General features: G+C 51.4%; 2 protein-coding genes across 2 annotated transcripts in view; one reads left to right on the top strand and one right to left on the bottom strand.

Annotated features, from left to right (window-relative positions):
- LOC119453103 (protein rhomboid-like) overlaps positions 1 to 18,343 on the bottom strand; it is a 178,426-nt gene that overhangs the window by 98,542 nt on the left and 61,541 nt on the right. The gene's annotated exons all lie outside the window — the stretch shown is intronic.
- Positions 1,972 to 18,343, top strand: part of LOC119453102 (uncharacterized) — a 124,018-nt gene continuing 107,646 nt past the window's right edge. Inside the window, exon 1 of the mRNA XM_037715100.2 lies at positions 1,972 to 2,036. Within this exon, the coding sequence (XP_037571028.2) occupies positions 1,988 to 2,036 (49 nt within the window). The 5' untranslated portion in view covers positions 1,972 to 1,987. The remainder of the gene's footprint in view (positions 2,037 to 18,343) is intronic.

The raw sequence follows: 18,343 nt of genomic DNA, 5'->3' as shown, positions 1-18,343 counted from the left end.
ATAAGAACTGAAATGCAATAACCAGAGTAACCATCTGGTTGGCTACTGTGCACCGAAGGAAGGGAAAGGTTAGAAAAGATGAGGGGAAAAAATTCGCCTTCATAGCATCATGTGATAGTGGGTGTACATCGAAGCTGTGGAAAACCGGCACTACAACTGCTGAGAGGGGGGGTCTTTATCTATTATAAAATGAATATATGAGCCATGACGCGAAAAACGCGGCTCTGACATTCGATGGTAGCAAAACCCATGTGACCAAGTGGTGTCGTCACATTTGACATAATGACGAGACGTGATCACGTCATCACACCATATAGGTCGCGTGGTGACACATTTGGAAAGAATCTGTTCGCGCAAACACTGTGAAGGCAACTGACAACGATTGCAGTTTTTCATTCAGTCCCAATGCTTTCAAAAGCGACAGCTAGTGCTTTTAAAGCATGCAACTCGGTGTGACGTCGGGCGGGACCAGAATACAAAGTGCTTGCGAGGGCTAAGGAACAAGAGCCACGCTATAGATCAGGTTGGACCAGTAATCTTCCAAAAGCTTCATTTCATTGATTGATAGGTGGATGGATCGATTGATTTAGATGTCGTTGGAAATGTCTGGTACTATAAATTTGTCGCCGGCTTCTTTGCAAACGATGAATCGTTAAATAATTCATCAGCCTATATTTATGTCCACTGCAGGACGAAGGCCTCTCCCTGCGATCTCCAATTACCCCTGTCTTGCGCAAGCATATTCCAACTTGCGCCTGCGAATTTCCTAACTTCATCATCCCACCCAGTTTTCTGCCGTCCTCGACTGCGCTTCCCTTCTCTTGGTATCTATTCTGTAACTCTAATGGTCCATCCTACGCAATACATGGCCTGCCCAGCTCGACTTTTGCCGCTTAATGTCAACTAGAATATCGGCTATCCCTGTTTGTTCTCTGATAATGGGGATAACATGAGATGACATGGAAACATTATGACAATAGAGCGGCTTTCGCGAACATTTGTGCATACTCAACTGAATACAGTCAAGAAGAAAAACAGCAGCGAAACGGGACATTCTGTAGTTTCGTAGTTTACCGTTGCCATATAAGTAGCCCCCTTCCCCTCCCCTTCGCCCACGAGCGAGAGACATGCAGAGAGAGCGCGCAGTCGCTGAAGTACGTTCCCCACATTAATTGATTTCGCTCTTTACGTTAAGCCAAGCCAAGCGTGCATTCTGCTTTCGTTATAGCTGCAACTGTAAACGCCATCACGCCACAACTTTCGTGCGTTTTACTTGATGCACTGTTCAGACCCACGTGATGAATACCGGAAACAACGAGCACGAGGCAGAATGCAAAGCCACTACACGTCGTCTGCATCGCGACTGGCTTCCAGAAGACGAAACGGGACTACCAGACGACGTACGCTGTCATCTGCCGGCTTGGTTATGCAGAGCGGCATCCTGCCGTGCGCAAACCAAGCTACTCTCAGGTTACGGTGCCTCGATTGTATATACCCTGACCTGAGCACGACTGTATATACGTATATTCCGGGACTCCGCAAGACGACAGCAGCAGCCGTAGAATGGCAGCGGCGGCACGCGCGAGGTGCCGCGCTACGCGCACGCACGTACAGCAGACGACGAATGCAGCAGACGATGCATGGACAACAACAACGCAACAACCGTTCGCGCGTGCGTGTCCGCTACGATGCGGGCCTGGGGCGCACGCGAGAGATAAACTTTGCACGCGAACGCGTGAGCGTACGCGGAACGTCGCTCGCGCACAACAAAGCCGAAGAAAGCTTGTGGCACGCGCAGCGCCGCCGGCCATGCAGTTCGAAAAGCGTCTGCTCCTGGCCTTGGATGCAGACGGCGTGTGCGGCGCGCGTGTGCTTGTATGTGTGCGTCTGCTCGCGTACGTCTGTTCGCGTAGTACGTCTGTTCAGATGTCTGCTGCGCAACATCCTGCGAGGGGTCGGGTCAGCGCTCTGTCACGCGTGACCAACGATGGCCGGGCGACGAAGGCGTACACCAATGATGCCAGGACACCAAAACCGTATAAATTTCGATTTCGTTTCTTCTTTTCTTGCTCACCGTTTCGTGTGGGCAAAAAGGGACGGAGGCCATCGTTCTAGATTGCGACACTCTTTTCGCAACTACCGCTTTCTGCGCTCTCCGATTGTGTTAGACTGAAAGCAGACGAATACATAGGGCATATGTCTTCGAGACGGTATCAAAGAGATGCGATTCTGCGTGCTCATTTGACATGCGTGTCAATTTGCGCCCTTCTTTTGACGGCCATATTTCAGCGACTAGCCCAACAAGAAGCACACCATCAAGCGGTTCGTAATGACTTCCCCGGGATATAATATATAGACAGAGAACTACTGCCGCACTTCACGAAAGGCATGTAAGGGCTCCGAGCTAAGGAAGATTTAATGACCTGACGCCCGACCGAAAAAAGAACTCTAGACGCCTTTTGCGCGGCGAACTCCAGGTATATTGCAGTGCCATACAGAAAAAAAAAGAAATAAAGTAAGGCTTTTAAGAACGAAACACGGCCTCGCTTAACAACCGCCCCCCAAAATAGTAGAGGTAAGTGCATGACGTGCGGAAGGAAGCTGCCGAGGAGAAGTTGGGATGCGAACGTATGTGGAAGATTTCGCCTCCGAAAAGAGACAGTCCGCTCATGCCTCCCAAGCTTTCCAAAGAAGTTGAGACGGCCGAACATAGCACAGGAACACAGGAAGCTTGCCGCATTGGCGCCAGAAAGCTCGTGAAACATTCCCCAAAGTTCCGGAAATAGAGTCTCAAGACGCGCGACCGAAAAAAAAAAAATCAAGGGTTCTCGTGCTTAACAACGAGCAACGGTAACGCGATAGCATACTAAGAGAAAATGCAAGGGGGGGGGGGGGGGGGGGGGGGGGATGCAAGAGTGGAAAAATGCAAGAGAGGGAAGATAAATGATGCGTTCGATCGAAATGTTTAGATATAACAAGGTAAACTGAAAGTGGACGAAGAGATAACCTGTCGTAGGTGGTAGCCTATACTCGCATCATGCGCCTAGTACTTTTCTAATTAAAAGCTACCGCAGCGGCCATTGGTATACGTCCACTTGCTTATTTGTGTTATTTGTGCGTGCGTACAGCGTCAGCCCAGGGAGAGTTAGCCGGCGCCGCTCAGCGGCCGTTTTCGACATTTGTATGAACCTCCTCTTCTGTACGTCACGGTCATCTGTGATTTTGTGTGATCCTATATGACGCCCTGCTTCGCCCCATTAGTCCACAACGCCAGCTATGTTCAACCGAAAACTCAGCAGCACATGCAACAACTGCTAATCAAAAACAAAACGCCTGATTACGCACCGTTTAATGCCTAATTTTATTGTCTCTGTACCAGACCGACGGTATAGATTGGCCTGTATAATGCTACCGCTTAAAAAAAAACAAATCATGCCGCTCATGACGCAACAAGCGATTTACAGTAGAGCCAAATGTTTTTATCATAGTGGGTTAACAAACCGAAGGTATACACAAGTACAGGCTTGTTTTTGCACAAGAATCTGCTGACACATGCTCTGGTGTCAGAACTGGCATGCAGCTTAGTTATTAATGAAGCTTCCTTTGAAAGCGGCTCGTTTGTCATTCTCCAGCTTAAAGGATCACCCAGGGGAATTCACGTCAGAAAAGCAAGAAGGAAATATTTCGGCAAGCTTGGCGGTGTGGGGTATCATAGACTAGACTAGACCAGACCAGACCACACAGACAGACAGGATAGCAAATACAATGTTAGAAATTTCGGGAGAAAGTGAAAGGAAACGAAGATTTGAAAGACCTACAGGGCAACAGTGACATTAAGGCAATCCAACTTTGCATTCTAGAATGTTACTCAGTAAATCAATGAAGGCGTGATATCTTCACTGAGGATCTGCCCACATGACCTCCTGACGTCTCGAATGACTTGCAGCCATGCACCGTCACTCAGTTAATACATCTGCTGCCGTCTCGCTGTGGATTGCCCATTATCCATCCATTATAAACGGCTGTATCGCACATGAACGTTCTTATACGCATTACTACGTGGCCGGTGTCGTCAGGAAAGTTACCCGTATATTAAGGACGCGCGCCGCTAAGATCGTGGAATGTCCCGTTCGGCTCGAAGCGCTCAAGAATCCTGTGAGATAAGGATATACTAAGGAGAGAAGGTATTGACCGGCGTCCTCCAATTGGCTTCTGATTAGGTGGTTATCCCAGTCTTCACAGAAGAAAAGTGAAGGCGATTGTAATTGGTTGGGCGGAAGGACCGATCTTTGGAAGTGGCGTATCCATAGCGCTACGTATGGTTTGTAACGTTAAATAGCGAGCGTGTATACCCCACAGTGTTTCATGCATACAAATATGTATATATTTTTCAGTGGATCGTATTGTATAACGTGTCTATTCTGTGGATACACCACTAGCCAATGAATATGCATCCAGATGCACCTATCACCGCTTATATTACTCTTCTGACGAAATAAACGTTTCTTTTCACAGTGCGGGTTCTTTAGATCGGCACGGCACAAGAACACGACTGTACAGAGAAAAAACAAGCCGACAGGGCGTAGCCCATGCGCGCGTTTGAGTAACGACCCCAACGGTGTCACTGTCCGAAGACCTTCCGAGACAAGACAAGCGCTGGCGCATCCGTCTTGGCGGTTCCGAGACAAATTTAGCCCTCCCCACACAACGAGCTTCCGAAGCCCCTTCGGCATTTCCGATCGAAGACCTCTTTCGCATTCTTGCAAAGAAATATATACTCCGCAGTACGTCACGCCGACGACAAAAAAGCCGTCTGGAGGCCTGATGACGTCACACCGGGAAGTGTCGTCTGCCCCGCATCCACGAGCCAAGACGAACTGTTCGTCTGCCCACGTTCCGTACGCCGCACGCCGGGGCCTGGGTTAACAGAACGGAAGCTGCAGCTTCTGCACACCCGGATGTTTTTTAAGACGTCTGCTCCGTATAGCCTAAACGCGAGGTGCTGAGTGCTGCTTCATAAGAACGAAGAGGGGAGGGGGGACGTGCTCTGAGAGGAAAAACAACAGAAGGAAGACAGAAGGATGCAGGAAAGAATCCACGTCAAACCAGGAAGGGCAGGCCAAAGCCTGCGCCCACGACTAACTTCTACTTCTGCCGTGCAATAGTGTAAGGCGAGGCAGATTGCCCTGCCCTGCCTATAGGTCGCGCTGCATGACTCATGCAGACGACGGCAGGGTTGCCGTCGGGCCGTTGGCCGGCGGAAATAGAAGCGTGGGCGAAGTGGCTCGTCCCCGGGGCGCACCCTTATAACTCGGTCTCCCACCTCTTAAATATGTGCACGGTTGTGTCAAGACGCGTAGCCCTGAGTCGGCCACGCTGGAGAGGCCAGCGCGCAGATGCACAGTTTTACTGTTCCGTAGCTCGTCTGCATACGCGCCCACGTTTGCCGTCTGCTATCAAGAGCGGCCAGCAGACGACGCGCCGCTTGAGGCGAGCGTTCCCTGTTTTCGTAAGATTTGATTTAAAGAAAAAACAACGACAACTACCAAAGAAGAAGACGTTGCAAGAAGCCCCGCTTAACAGAGAAAGGTCGATCCAGAGAGGTCATCAACGCTCAAAGAATTACTGAAAGACGAGTTGGCACCTCTCTTGCCGATATCATCTCCTCGGAGGTTCTTCTATCCAGTCGAAAACGGATACCTGTAGCCATTTTAAATGTTTGGTGTAGAAGCAAGGACAATGGGCTTAATGTGGCAATACAATGTGGAACAGGATGCAGATGGTCCCGATAATGTTAAGCTATTATACTTGCTTTGCTGGAATACAATTTTTACCAAAATGGTGTGACGCAGTTATGTCAAGCCGCTAGCTATTACAAAATATGGACAGTACGATGCCGATAGCGTGTAGTTTCACATTACGAAACTAGACGCGCAGTCGGGTTAAACATTCCACTGGTGCCCTAACTTGGCGTCAGAGGAGCGAAAACAGAAGATCAGACAAGCAGAAAGAAAAATTGACAGTCACTTAAGTATCCTTACGTGATTTGAATGCGAAAGCATAATGATTTCTCTAATTAACTGGTTACGTTCATGATACGTGACGTCACATTGTCACGTGTCCTTCACAACTCTTGTATAGGTAAACGATGCCTCTAACTTGCGAAGAGTGAAGACAACCGCATAGACGAAAAAAAGAAAACAACAAACGAAACAGGCGAAAACGGTAGCAGACGTCCTTTCAAGAGAGGGAATCATGGTTATCTTCTGCATGAGTCGCTGACCGTACTCGACGTGGCCTGAGCGAGAGCGCAGCTCAAGCTGCATCACCACAGCCCCATGAAGGATGTACGAGAAGAACAGGTCGATAAGCGGATGACGTCAGACATTTCCCACTATAGATAGACCACGCACCGGACCTACGAAAAGAGAAGACGACGGTACCGATGAATAAGCAGACGAAAACGGAAGCATACGTCCCTTTTTAGAAAAGGCAGTATGTTCGAGTGGAATAAAAAAAAATACATATATGGGTATACTCTCCCGTAAGGTGTTCACACTTTTTTCGGAAGCTTGAGCGAGCTGGCAACCGAAGCTACATATCATCATGCTCTACTTCAAAGGTGTAATACAAACGAATACGACAGTAATGGCGAATAGAGTACAGACAGCGTGCCGGCGACTGGAACACGGCCATCGCTGCTTCTGGTTAGAGCAGCAGGTATGTACCGTATAAATCCGTGTAAGGGCCGCACCCATGTAAGGGCGCCCAGCCCCAATTAGGCAGCCGAAAGTTCCGGAAAAAAGAAACTTCAAACCGAGAAGCAATGCACGCACATCTGCGAATCCTCGCGCGCAGCGTACTTTCGCGCACTGCTACTAGATAAACAGAGGAGGTGATAGCAGAGTATTACAAAAGATTCCACACTCTTAGTCGCAAAAAATGACACCAAATGGCCCGGTCCCGTGTAAGGGCCGCACCTCGTCAAGATGGCGAGAAAAGAAAGCGCGGCCCTTACACGAGTTATTTACGGTAAATAGTCACCTCGCACGGACACAAAAACATACACGCAGCTTTTTACACTGCGTCTTCGCTTCAACGCGTGGTCATGGTAGCCCGATGAGCAACAACCGGTCGACCCAATCCGCGCCCCCCCTGCAGTGCAGTCCCGCATGCACATTCGAGGCGTCCCGCGCGACCTCCTTTAATCCGTGGTAATCGCGATTGTTCCGCATTGCTAATAGCTCGTCGGCAGTACACTTGCGCTTTGCGATGATCGAGTGTCAGGGTTGCTGCCACTGAGTCCATACTGGGCCACCTACGGCGGGCGGGTTGTTGTCGTCATAAGAAGGATCACGGGAGGAACTGGAACACTGCTCGTTTTTAATGCGTTAGCATTATTAGGGTCCCCCCCCCCCCCCCCCGCAATTTCCGGGGGCTATGTATCTACGTTTCTATCTACCTGGCACCAAAGTAAGAGACCCCGAAGATACAGAAGAATGCTTTAATTCTTGTCTGCATTCATTGTGTGTGTATTTTGTTTTCTTGTATTTATTTACTTCGGGCATTAGCGAGGGAAACACGGATTGTGACGCGATCTGTGGTCTAAGTGCGACACAACAGGACGTATATGCCTAGCTTTACGTCGTGTGATCTATGTTAAAAACGACAGTGGCATTTGAACTCGATCCGGCGAAGAAATGATAAAACGTGGTCAACCTGGGCTTATCATGTAGGCGATGCAACGTCTCACAGTTTCTATAAGTGGTGTTGATTTGCTAGGAGGAAAGTACTGAAGAATGCGGGCCGACCCCGGAGACAGTGCAGTCTGTAACAGAACGCCTAAAGCGAGAGTTGTCGCGAGGAAAGAATTGAGACGAGCAAGTGGCACCGGACGTACGCGCCAAACGTCTCAAAGAGCTATAGTCGGCTTGGGGCACGAGAAGAGAAAAGAGGGAAAACAAATGTATTTCATCCGTTTTACAAAAGAGGGGGAAAGGGAAGGGGGGGGGGGGGTCGAAACACCTCCTGCCCCCGTCGCCTAGGAGACGGCCGAGATATCCTGTATCTCGGCGGCTCTCTCGGCCAGTCGGGTCGGGGGAGTATATGCTTACCTAGTTTCACAACGACGTTGATTTAAATACTCATTCCGTGCGATATCTGGTGCCAATCGGCTGTGACGATATGTGCCCAGTGACATGTTCCTACTCCTTGGAATGCATATAGCTTGTAAAAAACAGGCATGTTGGATCGAAATGCCGAACCTATAGTTGCTTATAAAGCAACTCATTTTGTTCAAATGATTGTTCAACTGAAAGATCTATATACGAAGAAACCGAATTTCGTCCAGATTGGTATCCTGCATCGGTAAGGTGCTTGCCGCCATTTTAGTGTTTCCTGTGAAGATTGACTACGACCTCAGCAGCGCGTTTCAAGAATGAAGAGGAGCTCTATGGTGCTCTGCGTCTTCGTCGCGATGCATCATCATCATCATCATCATAATCATCATCACCAGCCTATATTTACGTCCACTGCAGGACGAAGGCCTCTCACTGCGATCTCCAATTACACCTGCCTTGCGCTAGCGTATTCCAACTTGCGCCTGCAAATTTCTCAACTTCATCACCCCACCTGGTTTTCCGCCGTCCTCGACTGCGTCTTCCCCCAGGTGTACGCGCGTATAGGGCCAGAAGGACCCGAGCGTACAAGGCCTTCACCCAACCGCATCGATGTTTCCCCGATGGTCCCTGGTGTCTACCGGGCGCGACTTAAGCAGGGACCGTTCGAGGAAGGCTGCTGGGGTGCGGAGGTACGAGGCTTGACGGGCTCCTGGACTCGGGCTCACAGAGGCCTCCACCCAGACGCAAAGTGCTTTCCCGGCGACCTGTGGCGTCTCTCTTGGTTGGCGGAGACGGCGCGGCGTTGCGACGACCAGACAGCTGCACGGCTCGGCCGTCCTCGAGCGTCTGTGAGTGTCGCTCCTATACCTTCGTCATCCATGCAGGCCATTTCCAGCAGGAACTTAACACCGGTGAACTTCCTATCACGATTTCAGTAGAGCGTACTAGACTAATTTCAGTGAGCAGAACCCGGTCTGTATAGCCTTCGTGTCCACTGCGTTCAGCTTAAGAGCGTTGTGTTGAAATGCGTGCACAGGGTTGCACTTTAAAGTTGGTTACCATAGCATCAGCCAACTCACGTTGAGGTTCAGTGAATTATTATCATGTCCCTGCTCTGTATTGTTTGATGGTTTTTTTTTTAAATATAAAGTGTGGTTTTTGTGTTCGTTAATTTGCAGCTGGCTTTGTTTCTTTCTGCCCCGAGGCAACACCTCGGCCGGTTAAATAAGACTTGAACCAGTTCGTTACACAGCCCCAAGACGTGACCAACGCGACCACAGATAGCACAGTGTCTGCTCGATCGGCCCACTTAATTTACACTGCATGAAACTGACCGTGCAGAGGAGTCGAACCACATGGAAGAAGACACGGAAAGCTTCGCCTTATTAAAGGAATCACGCGCTTCAAGGTGCACATTCATTGCACTGAGATATTTTGGGCACCGTTTTTTCGTTGAACAGAGCCGACCACCGGGTACACCTGTGGGGGTAATGCCGATAGCTATGCTGTCTTGCGCGTGCGCCTGGGATATATACGGCAAGACAACATCAGTGGTAGTCACGGCAATTATAAAGCCCGGGAGGGTTCGAATAGGAAGTTTCGCTTTAACACATTAGAAGTGTCAAAGAAACGAAAGCACCGCCTAGATTTCTCACACAGTCCTGCAGCTGCTTCAGGAGAAACCAAGTCAATTTCTTTTCAACACGTATACGAACTCGGCTGCACACTCTCAAGCTACGCCGTAGGTAACCTTGAAAGGCGCGTCACTGACCCAAAGCACCACGGTTACGTGCGCGACAAATCACGCAACCGGATCCGGAAACGCAACGAAACGAAAGAAACAGAAACGGCAAAAGTTGCGGACCCTGAGGGTTGGCAAGCAAGGCAGAGTAGCGAACGGCATTGCGTGACAACGGTACGAGGCGGCATGCGCACGGCGCATGCGCAGCGCGAGCCAGTCGCGAGCGCGGCACGCGCATCTGCTGCAGCTGTTGCTTCAGACGCCGACAGAGGGCGGTGCGGGAGCTTTTCACAACATCCATCCCCCCCCCACTCCGTTCCGCACCCCAACCGCATCAACACGCAGAACCGCGGCATCCCGCTTGATGCAGACGGGACGGGAGAAAAAAAAAAAAAGAATCAACAAATACGCAACGTGCTGAAGACGACCACTGAAAAGGTGCATAGGCCTTTCACTCTCAGCTCCGAGAACTACACCCTGTACCTCCCCCCCCCCCCCCGTCCCCTCTTACCTACAACGCCCCCCTTGCCCCCTCCAGCCCCCAGCCCCGGAAGATGCCCCCTCGGGGTTACCCTCCGTCACTCCTTGGCAGGATTCGGGAATCCCCCTCAGGCTGGGAGGGATTTTTCTTTTCGCTTTGGCACTTTCGCTAAGAAAAGGGGGGAGGGGGGTCAATCGGCTCAAGGAAACGGGACCTCAGTCACGCGCAAGCAGCTAAAGCTGCCAGTATATATGCATAAAAAAGACAACGCACGAACTCACGCTCATAAAATAATAGTAATAAATACAAGAGAGAGAGAGAGAAAGACCGTTTGCAGCTAGCCGGCAGAGGTCGCCAGTGGCGGCTGCCACGAGTGAAGAAACAGAAGACCAACAAGGGCCTGCGCGCGCAACATTGGAAGAGGTTCAAACGGTGAGATGCTCCAAATGAAACGAAACATCCAAGCGAAGAAATAAAGAAGGAAACGGTAGCTCAAAGCGACGACGGCCAACGAAACAATGGCGTTCTTTTCTTTTTCTGAACTGCCGTGCGATTTCGAGAAACCCCCGACGACAGCCTCGCCTTTGGAAGACCACACCGCATCCCTCCCGAAGCTCAGGTGAGGCAGAACAAAAGAGAAAGGTCCTCCGAAGTAATGAATAGACCACTGCACGCGTGCTGCGTGGCGGTCTGTTTCTGTTCGCTTCCAGCGCTGTTATGCTCCACCTCACTCCATTCTTTTTGTCTTCCTCTGCGCCGTACACTTTTCCATCTTTGACCTTTTTGTTGGCCCCTCCTGTCATCTGCGCAGCCAGCGCACGAGCCACCACCGGTAGCCTTTCTTTTCGAGCCGACACAAGACAAGAAAAGGCCTAGACTTCCAGACGAAAAACAGAAGAAAAAGAAACGGTAAAGAAGAGTGAGGCAAAGAAACAGACGGCGACGAGCAGACGAACAACAGAAAGCGCGCCCGGCTCTCATTCTTTAAAAGAGAGATGGGGGGCGCTGTTTTTCAAAGACCGCCACCAGGTGTCACTTATCAACGGAGCAATGGGCACGGCGGGACAAAGGGGGCAAAAAAGGATGGGTGTTGCTGTTCCTTTCAAAACCCCATCCATCCCTGCTGCTGTCTTCCTTTCCGTTCCCTTCCATGAGTTTTGTTCCTTCATTCCTTTTTTCGTCATGCGTATTCCTTAGGTTCCCGTTCGGGCAAAGCTGCCGTGCAGCGGCACGGACGGACCTTAAAGGAAGGAATAGAGGGTTCTCTTGTGAAAGCCGCAACAAGTATTCTTGCAACGATGTACGCACACACACAGGGCCGCTGCACCAACTCTCTCCCCCTCTCTTATATACCTCCTCTCTTCTTCCTGCTAACCTTCTTTTTTGAAGGACAACTGAAGTAAGGGAAGCGATTGTCATGCGCCGCCCAAAACGCCATTCGCCCAGGTAGGTATCCACTGCGGGTTACTTGTTGGGTGCAGTGCGATTGGAACATCTACATGGCGGCTAACTCGGTGACTTTCACACTTCGAACGGTAAACGAGACAGTGAAATCGCGCTTGGCCAACTCAGAAAGGAGCCGAAGTTATGAAGGCTTGTCGGAATAGATCTATGCACGAAATCCTCGTGGCTGTAGGTAGCAGGATACAAGGCGTTCGCGACGTACGTGTCGTGATCATCAGTTTCCTCGCAGAAAAAAAAAACAAACAACTCGTACATTCCCTTAATCAGCGGAAATCCAGCATCGTTTCGAAGCTGCGTCATGTCAGGTTCCTTGCGGTCGGAACATTGTGCACAGTTCTTACGCGAGAAAAGCATCGGCAAAGACGTCATGGTAGTATATGAAAGCGTAGCATGAATGACGGCGAAGCACTAGTGCACGGAACTTGCGGATGAAGGAAGGAAGAAAGCTCGGATGCAGAAGGTGAGGAGAAGAGGTCAGCCGAAACAAAAATACATCGCGAGAGGTGTGGCGTTCGAACCCCGGGGTGCTGTTACCTTGCTCGTGCCCTCATAGGTGGAGGGGAGGCAATCTTTTGAGAGGGACTGTGCGCGCAGCATAACAAATGAGACTCGCACACAAAAGGAATTGACGACAAAGAGGTCACCAGGGGGCCTCCCCGTCTTGAATACTGAGCGGTACAGCAGGAGGAGGGAGTGCGCGCACGCGCGGACCACGAGCCGGCATAAGGCCAGCGCGCGCGGACCCCCGGCTTCAGTCCTTCTTCCCCTGGGGGGGCCCCTGCCATTTTTGCTTTCATCTTGTCGTCGTGCCGTGACATGCCGCCACGAGCAACAGCCTAGACAAGAGACAAGCCAAGACGTGACCAGCCGCGGTGCGGATTGGATGGCCATGCACTTCTGCTACTGCGGCTAGTGTAGCAGACGACTTCTGCTACTGCGGCTATGTAGCAGACGACGCGGAAACAACCACAAACGGTGCCGCCGACGTCACAGTGCGAGAAAAAGGAGTGTTGCAGACGACGGCGAATAAAAGAAGAGAAGGGTATGAACACCCGACACAATACGAAACGGAAAGAAAGGTTGCAGACGACGCGGAAAGCGAGGAAAACAACGATAAACGGGCCTGCAGACGACACAATGCAAAAAAAAAAAAAAAGGGGAGGGGAGGGGGGGGGGGGGGGTGTTGCAGACGAGGTGAATAGAGTAAGGGAAGGGACGAAACAGAAGAAGCAGAAATAACGGAAAGAAAAGCAAGAAAAGTAGCAGACGATGCGTGGAAGACCTCCCACGGGAGGCGTAAACTACTGGGGCGGTCCCCGTCCTTAAGCGTGGTAGAGTTAGAACTGGTTCGTAAACGGTTGCCGGGGCTCGCGAGGCAGTTAGGAAACGCGAGACTCTATGAGCTGTGTAATGGCCCTCGGTTATTTTACGCGTCCACGCTCAGTCGAGTCAACGAGAGATGTTAAAGGGGGATTGACACTTCACAGACCCTCCGCGAGGTGATTGCCCAAAGGAAAGAAACAATTAATAATAAAGAGAGGCAAAATACAGTACAAGTTCCTGCGATATCCGTCAAAGCGTGAAAATCCGTGATGCTTCTCCTTGTAACGGAAAACGAATAGCGCCTTTATGGCGGGAAATCTTCCCATGCTTGTTAAACACGACACAGACCAACTTTGGAGCGGCCACCTGATCACCGTTTGTAGTAAAAATGGGGATGCCTTCAAAAGGGACTACGCGTCTGTGTCCCACTGAAAAATTTGAATAAATGTTGCATCGAGTTGAGATACCCCAAAGAAGAAGAAGAAGAAGCAAAAACAACACTGGCCTTTTTGTTTTTGGCGAGAGTTAAGTTCCGTACACATTTTCATCTTTCAGGGCATCATGCGGCGTTGCAGTGGGGGCGTGAATTATTAATACATAATTTTTATTAGTATCATCATTAGCATTACCCTCATAAAAAGGGCACATTTTACTCAAGACAGCGATTCTCGATCCTATCTAAATAAGCTTAGCATTCCAATTCAATACGACATACTGCCTCTGCCACGCTTGCGTGTTTCTGCCAATCTTTTCCCTGTAAAGCAGTTGATTGGTTCAGTGGTGTATTAATAGAGTGCCCACTTCACACGTGAATACAAATATGCCTAAAATAATGCCACTTCATGAGCGTAACCTAGACATTCTAACAGGCGCTCGTATTGTCTCGCGAATTACTGCCAACTTGCAAGCCTTCAACAAAGCATCAACTTTCGCAGGCGGCTGTTTAAAAAACTGTACAGACAGGGCATTTTAAACATTTTTTTTCTGCAATAAATTAATGTTTTGGAAATCGAAACCATGGAAAAGAGTTGGCTAGCTTCAGAGCGTCATAAATAATTGAATATGTTAGCTTTTCAACGAACCGCTTTCGGTTTCGTTTTCCGGGAGATCACTGTGATTGTGTCGAAACATGGCGACGCAGAAGGCGGTCACGTGGGAGCAGTACGTCACGATGTTTTGGCGCTCGCTCCGGTTCGGTCGGTCGCCTGTTGTGATGCTGCATCGGGCCTCAAAACGTACGTGTAGCAGCATAGGATAGGCGATGAGCCGTGTAGCGCGTGCCGAAAAAACGTCGCGTCATCCTGCAACCACGTGACCACCCTAATTCTGCGTCGTGACGTCACGACACAGTCACCTCTTGGGAAACGAAACCGGAAATGGTTCTTAGATTTAAAAGCTGATATATTACATTATGTAGGGCAGCCTGAGGCTAGCCAGTATATTTTCTGGGGTTTATAGCATCTACACTGTAAAACAATGTACACCCTTTACAGTGAATAAGGGTGTAAATCTGTCTGTAACTCACACCCTTGACCTAAAATGGGTGTAAGGTTGTAAGTTGAGGGCATATTTACACCCGTTTTCACTTTTAAGGGTGTAAATTGTTTTACAGTGTAGGACCTTCTTCTAGCGGAAGAAAAGCGAAAGAAAAAGTAAAAAAATACCAAGTCAGTAGTTCTACTTTAGAATTACCGGCCAATCCTTCTAAATGGAAAGCTTCCTGCATCGCCAAGACGGCGGCTGGAACGGCGTGCCCCCCCCCCCCCCCCCCCCTTCCTCATACACCGTGCAAAGCGAAAGGAATCGCCCTGCACGCCGGCACGTCAACCTTCGAGGAAAAGTTGCCGGGGAGGGTGTGCAGGTCCTCGTTTTCCGCGTGAGCGATGGGCAGCTGGGATGCCGCCACTCCCGGGGAGGGACGCACGAGAAAGAATAAGCACGCGCCTCGCACTGGCAGCGTCACGACACCGGCGGCAGAAGAAGAAGAAGAACGCCGAGCTACGCACGGAATGCCTTTGCCTTGGCGACAGCGTTTAGTTGAGGAGCTAGGTCCTACGACGCGCTGCCGCCGCTTGAGAGACCTTTGTGAGCTCCCCCACCGCAAGAACGCCCACCAGTGTGCGCAGTGCCCGGGGCAAGGGCTTGCACACCGCTTTCCGTCGAAAAAAATGGACGCGGAAGGAACAAGGGGGAACGCGTGCGGAGGGTGGGTTTCCTTCGCCACGGACGGACAGACACCTGCGTGAGCTGGTTTGCAACTAACCGAGAAAGGCTTGGGGCTGTCGCCGCGGGATGGTTCGGGAAAGCGAAACCCTCAGCTCCTGTGCTTCACTCTATACTGACACCCGCATGACTTCGTCTATACTGTGTAACGGTCATCTGCGAGTTGTTGGTCTACTTTGCGACATATTGCTGCATGTCTACCAGCCGTTGACTACAGGTCTACAGCGTCAACTATATGACAATCCGAAACACACCAGCGCGACGAGTGATTTCTCGTTCGTTGATTTTTAAGCGCGGCGCACACTTCAGCCATTGCTGTGGAACATAACCCCTACAGCTATCACCATATAGAGCTCGCTATGCACGGACCATACCTATCGCTAGATGACCACGCACATGTACATGTGCGAACCACAGCTGTACCTCTTTATTGCAGCCTCTTCCACACAGAGCATGTGCGTGTAGTGGTGATCACTGCGCAATCCAGCGGGTCCGCCGCTTCCCCTATATAGCTCATGTGACGTTCGTCGCTACGTCACGCCGCTCCGCCGCTCCCTTCCTCGGTGTACTACACTAACACACTGCGAAAGGCACGGATGAGTGCTCACTAAGGTCCGCGTCTTTCGTGCCGTTTTAGCTTTCTTTAGTTTGGAACCTAACCATAACTACTCTAAGCCTACACTTTGCCGAGCGAGAGTGTGAAACGGCGGAAGTTTACGTGGGCGGTCACAAAACCACGGCCACGAAACAATAAACGAGACGTCACGTTATTACGCATCACCTTCCTTCTGCAGGCTTATATAGCGAATGCCACCGTCCCCGGTGTTCATCATTTCCGCTTTCATTCGATCACCGGAAAATCATTTACGCCACCTGCCCTACACCGCACATCATATCGAACTGACCCCTCCCGGGCGGCCCGCGAACTACGTATATATACCACCCTCCCACCTAGTTTGCGTGTGGGCGCCGCCCCCTGACTATGTAATTCAGAGTACACAGACACACATACACAACCACGCACAGTTCCTCGAACGGTATACTCAACGTCATCTCCAGCGCCCGCCAACCCACCCACTCTCGAGTAAGTCCGTCTCGTCAGCCCGGCTCCGCGGCGCGCATTCCGGGCGCGGCGGGCACCGCTGCCCCAACACTCCAAGTGTACAACGCCGCCGCCAAGCAGCCCTTCGCTATAGGAACCACTCTCGGAGACCGACGACCGGTAACCCGAAGGCACCACCACCACCGTCGCCGCCGAGTTAGGAGCGGCCGAGAAGCTTGTTCGTCTTATACTTCAGCCGGAACTGGCTCCCACTAAAAAGCGCGTCGTTCCAAAACGGACGACGCCACGGGTCCAGTGCATGTACTGCATATACCCGCGGCTGCCAGTAAGTAACAGTGGCCGCAGCCCGAAGATGCCCGCGGACCACCAACCGCACACAAGCTGGCGGGCGGCGGCGGCGGCAGCCAGAGCGTACCGCGGCAATTCTACCGCCGCTTTTGACTTGAACGACCGAACCGAACCGCCGCCGCCGCCGCCGGCCGCGTCAATTTGGGCGCGGACCGCATTTCGGCGGCCGCCCGGCCGGCCTCTCGAGCGCTGCCTCTCCTCTTATATCCTGGCTAGCCTTATATCCATCTTTTCTTTGACTCCTTCGCTCGCTGTGTTTCTGCGGCTGGGCCTCGCTGAAGACATCGCGCGGACGATCCCACCGCGAGGGCATGCAGCGGCGTCCTGAACGACCGCACGTGCCGTACGCGCTGGCTCGCTATGGGGACGCGCCGGGCGATCAACGCGGACCACACGTGACGATCGCCGCTATCTGGGAAGAGGGAGGGGGCGCGGCTTGCGGGCTGAGTGCAGGAGGAGTTGGTACCGCTTCGCACCGCCTAAGAGATGCCAGGTATAGTGTAGTGGACCGATTGGACTAAGCCAGTTTGACTGCTTAGTAAAACGTAGCGTTGTGGCGACCGAACGGAAAGACACCTTTAACTTACCCCTATGCTTTCTGATCTCGTTTACGGATACCGGAACACCGGATGGCAGCAGCGCTTGTAGCGAGATCTAGTGACGTCCTGCGCAACGCCATACATATTATTGCGATAGCAGTTATATGGACACTCCAGGCGCACTTCCGCTGTCGGCGTCGCCGTGAGGTTCCGTATAAAGTCCAAGGGCGATAAGATCGTCGACTCAGTCTCGCCGATCACGTGACAGTGCGCAGAAGAGCCAATCGGCAAACGACCGCCAGTCTGCGTGTTTCTGTGAAGGGAGCGGGAGAGCCAGCCCCATTGTGGAACAGTGATCCTCCGGGGAAACTTCTTTCCATTCGGTCGGCGCCGCGCGGACGACGATTATTAGACGCTGATAATCTCTTTATTAAGCATGTTCTCAATTCTGGACAGCTGACACGACCCTTGGCGTTTAACGCGATTAGCATAATTTGGGAGCTTCACCCGGTTTGCGGCATGTTTGTGTGCCTGTCCGTATCTAACCTCTTTCACGCCAACTCGGGTCACTATAGGTAGTCGATTATCTAACGGGTACATTTATCGAACGGCTGCTGTGATGAGGAAACCGGGTTAGCAATTAACCAACCGTTGAACAAACTTGGGTCGCTGAGCGGCGTCTGTAGCAGCGACACGGCACCCAAATTCCCATCGGCTGCGACGCTGGCTAGCGCTTGCTGGATCAGGTCTCGACGGAGCAGAGCGGGCGAATCGTAACACCTGCTGCCGCGCTAGTGCGCCAGGTGTTGCATGAGGGGAGAGGACATCTGAGAAGCCGGCGCGCGGTCCGTATCTCTCTGTCTCACCGCCACTGGGCTTAGCTGCTGCGCGCGCCTGCCGGCCTTGGTGGACGCTGCGATCTTCCTCGGTATCTCCTCGCGCAGGACGTCGGTGGCATGCAGCGTCCTCGATTTCTCAGCAACATCGTTCACGTGATTCCGGTCTACAGCCAACACGCTAACGTAGAAACTGTTTTTAATT

Source organism: Dermacentor silvarum, chromosome 5 (genome assembly GCF_013339745.2).
Source record: "Dermacentor silvarum isolate Dsil-2018 chromosome 5, BIME_Dsil_1.4, whole genome shotgun sequence".
In the NCBI taxonomy this organism is placed as follows: Eukaryota; Metazoa; Arthropoda; class Arachnida; order Ixodida; family Ixodidae; genus Dermacentor; species Dermacentor silvarum.
The sequence above is the reverse complement of the archived record's forward strand: the minus strand, read 5'-3'. Positions and strand labels throughout refer to the sequence as shown.